This window comes from Rhinopithecus bieti, unplaced genomic scaffold (genome assembly GCF_001698545.2).
Source record: "Rhinopithecus bieti isolate Rb0 unplaced genomic scaffold, ASM169854v2 scaffold_425, whole genome shotgun sequence".
Taxonomy (NCBI): Eukaryota; Metazoa; Chordata; class Mammalia; order Primates; family Cercopithecidae; genus Rhinopithecus; species Rhinopithecus bieti.
The window spans coordinates 4,949,733-4,953,810 of record NW_016803361.1 but is presented as its reverse complement, the minus strand read 5'-3'; the positions used below and the strand labels follow the sequence as shown (position 1 = coordinate 4,953,810).

Below are 4,078 nucleotides of genomic sequence, written 5' to 3'. Positions count from 1 at the left end.
GCCACCGCGCCCGGCCAATTTTTGTATTTTTAGTAGAGACGAGGTTTTGCCATATTGGCCAGGCTGGTCTCGAACTCCTGAGCTCTAGTGATCCGCCTACCTCGGCCTCCCAAAGTGCTAGGATTACAGGCGTGAGCCACCACGCCTGGCTAATATCAACATTACTGATGGAGGCTCAGTAACTCCCCCAGAGCACAGGGCCTGTGTCAGTGAGGTACTTCTGGCTGAAGCAACCAAACTTTGGCTCAAACATTGTAGGAATTTGTTATCTCACAGAAAAGGAAATTCAGGAGCAAGGCAGGTTCCAGGGAGGGTGAACCCAGCTTCTTGACCACATTATCAAGGGCCAGATTCCTTCTGCCTCCTCTCTTCCATCATCAGAGTGGGCCTCACCTGCAGGCTGGTAGCAAGAGGGCAGCAGCAGCTTGTGATGTTAAATCTGGACCCAACAGCATCTGGAGGGCAAAGAGAGGCCATCTTTTCTTGTCATCCCTCTTAGGAGCAAGGAGATTTCCCAGAAGCCTCTGGGCAGACTTACCCCATTTCAGTCAGACGGTGCTGGGTAACAGACACCTGAAAGTCTCTGTGGCTTAAATCAGCAAAGTTTATTTCTCAACCCCCTCCTTAGTTCCACTGCTGGTTGGCAGGGACCTCACAGGACCCAGGCTCCCCAGGCAGCCAGCAACTCCGAGTCACTTCCCTGACAGCTCAGCTACGAGCGCTGGTCACATTCAGCCAGTCTCAAGGGACCCGGAAGTGTGTCCTGCCACCTGCTTGGAAGTGGAGAACTGGAAATGTTTTGTGGGCGTCTTAATAACTCTGACCTCCCTTCATGTCTCATCAGCCAAAATTGTGTCACAGGCCTGTCTCTGAACCAACCTGAGGCAGGGAGAAGACTTTCTACCACGACCAACTGTGATCCAGGGAGGACTGGACATTAGGAATTGTCTATAAGATTCACCCCATGGTTGTAGACAGGGCCACTGGGGCTTGGCGTGGTGGCTCACACCTGTAGTCCCAGCGCTTTGGGAAGCTGAAGTAGGCAGATCGCTTGGGCCCAGGGGTTTGAGACCAGCCTGGGCAACATAGGGAAACCCATCTCTACAAAAAATACTAAAAATTAGCCGGGCATGGTAACATGCACCTATAGTACCAGCTACTCAGGAGGCTGAGGTGGGAGGATCGCTTGAGCTGGGAGGCAGAGGTTGCAGTGAGCTGAGATTGTGCCACTGCACTCCAGCCTGGTTGACAGAGCGAGACCCCGTCTCAAAAAAAAAAAAAGAAAAGAAAAAAAGAATGCCACTGGGACATGAGGGCACAGTGAGAGCCTTCTACCACCACGTCCCTTAAATCCTAGCCTTGCCTGTGAGTGTGTGAAGCCGGCCTCCAGGAGGACCTCTGTCTAGGGGATAACTTTATTCCATCCACTCCCCAACCCTATGAGGTAGAAAATGTTACCTTGTGAGCTGGCCATGGTAGAACAGAGTTCTAGCCCATCAGCCAGGTGTCCCAAGTTACCATGTGTCAGGAGTCAGCCCATGGCTAAACACTGGGCATGACAGGGCATCCTTCAGTCCTGAGAAGGGCTTACTGTTATTGCCTCTTGACAGCTAAGGAAACTGAGGCTCGGGGCTAGGAAGTGGCTGCATCTGTCTAAGCAAGAGGCCATGGTGAGGTTTGAAGCCCCAATTGCCCAACTCAGGGCCTGCTGCACCCATGAGTGCTTCCCTAGCCTGCTGTCTCCATCAGAGAGCAAGGCAGCCCGAGATAGGCCTGGGGCAGTAGCTGCTGGGGACATTCACCCCATGTCACAGCCAGAAAACAGGACCCCTGAGAGGAGCCCAGGGGTAGGGCTGTTGGCCCAAACGGCCTCTGCCCCCTCCTTCCCCGAGGAACCTGCCTTGCCCCACCACCACCAGCTCCCTGGCAGGCTTCCCAGGCGAGACTCTCATCCCGGACCCGCAGCTAATAGCACGTTTCCAGGCTTACTCATCCAGCCTTGCTAACAGCTTTCTCTCTCTCATCCACGGCGGAGCCTCCCGTGTGTCTAAAACCCCACTGGCGAGCAAGGCTGAGGCTCAGGTGGTTTTCGACACAGGCTGGTCTTTCACCCTGGGCACGTCTCCTCTCGTCCCCTGCAGGTACACGGCTGCCCCACACCCCCTGCTATCTCTTGATCCCCACTTCAGCCACGATGGAACGTCCAGCGGCGACTCCTCTTCCGGCGGCCTGACAAGCCAGGAGAGCACCATGGAACGCCAGAAGCCAGGTAGGGCCCCCACCAGCTGCTGTGCCCACCCACCCACCTCACTCCACAGGACCTCTTACTTAGAGCTTGACAGGCGACACTCCCCCTCCTGTCAGTGACAGATAGAACACGAAAGAAAGCTGTAAACGCCACGTGTAAGACTAGAGAGGGCACCCAGGAGAGCAGCAGAACCAGGGAACGAGATCCTTATCCATCCAGACAGGGCATCGGCAGGTTGTATCTGCTCCCGCTGATAAGGCCAGAACCGGCGTGCAGCTGTGTGACACAGAGCTGGGAGCCACCAGGGAAGGTAGCTGAAAAAGATTAAACATGGTGCTCTCAGGAGCAGGACTGACTGCATCTTGCGGCTTTTCATTACATAAACCCTCCTATGTTGTTTTCAACTTTTACGGACATACAGCACATGTTAAGAGCCCACATGGCCAGGCACAGGGGCTCACGCCTATAATCCCAGCACTTTGGGAGGCCGAGGTGGGAGGATCATCTGAGGTCAGCAGTTCGAGACCAGCCTGGCCAACATGGTGAAACCTTATCTCTACTGAAAATACAAAAACTACCCGGGCATGGTGGCACGTGCCTGTAGTCCCGGCTACTCGGGAGGCTGAGGCAGGAGAATCGCTTGAACCTGGGAGGCGGAGGTTGCAGTGAGCCGAGATCGTGCCACTGCACTCCAGCCTGGTTGACAAAGCAAGACTGTCCCATAAAAAAGAGGCCAGGCCAAGGCAGGTGGATCATTTGAGGTCAGGAGTTCGAGACCAGCCTGACCAACATGGTGAAAGCCTGTCTCTACTAAAAATACAAAAATTAGCCAGGTGTGGTGGTACATGCCTGTAATCCCAGCTACTGGGGAGGCTGAGGCAGGAGAATTGCTTGAACCTAGGAGGCAGAGGTTGCATTGAGCCGAGATTGATGCATTCCAGCCTGAGCGACAGAGCAAGACTGTGTCTCAAAAACAGAAAAGAGCCCACGTGATGAGTGCACAGCCTGATAATCTATCGCAGAGTGGACACACCCAGGCGGGAAACAGAACATGGCTAGCCTCCCCAAACGCCCATTCCCCTCCCAGTTAGTATCCCCAAAGGAACCCTGTCCTACTTCTCATAGCCTGAGCTTTGCCTGGTTTTGAATTTCATGGAATACAGAATCACACTGTGTCTATTTTGTGTATGTGTGTCTGGTTTCTGTCACTCAGTGTTACATTGGTGACAGCCAGCCCTGTGAATGCACAGTGTATCGCAGTGTCTGAGCAGTATCCCCGGTTGTCTGAATGAGCCACAATGTATTGCCACATCCTGGTGTTGATAGACATTTGGGTTGTTTACAGTTGGGACTGCCCAGAGCAGTGTTGCTGGGAACATTCTTGTGCCTGTCTTTTGATGAACATATGCTCACATTTCTGTAGGGTATACACCTAGGAGTGAAATTTCTAGGTCATGGCCGGGCGCGGTGGCTCAAGCCTGTAATCCCAGCACTTTGGGAGGCCGAGACGGGCGGATCACGAGGTCAGGAGATCGAGACCATCCTGGCTAACACGGTGAAACCCCGTCTCTACTAAAATACAAAACTAGCCGGGCAAGGTGGCGGGCGCCTGTAGTCCCAGCTACTCGGGAGGCTGAGGCAGGAGAATGGCGTAAACCCAGGAGGCGGAGCTTGCAGTGAGCTGAGATTCGGCCACTGCACTCCAGTCCGGGCGACAGAGCGAGACTCCGCCTCAGAAAAAAAAAATAAAAATAAAAATAAAAATAAAAATAAAAATAAAAATAAAAAAAAGAAATTTCTAGGTCATATGTTTAACTTTTTTATTTTATT

At 53.1% G+C, this 4,078-nt stretch overlaps 1 protein-coding gene across 2 annotated transcripts in view; it reads left to right on the top strand.

The window, feature by feature from the left end:
- Positions 1-4,078, top strand: part of SIPA1L3 (signal induced proliferation associated 1 like 3) — a 170,223-nt gene that overhangs the window by 124,797 nt on the left and 41,348 nt on the right. For both annotated transcript variants that reach the window (XM_017881217.1, XM_017881222.1), the window contains one exon: positions 2,142-2,269. In XM_017881217.1, the coding sequence (XP_017736706.1) occupies positions 2,142-2,269 (128 nt within the window). The remainder of the gene's footprint in view (positions 1-2,141; positions 2,270-4,078) is intronic.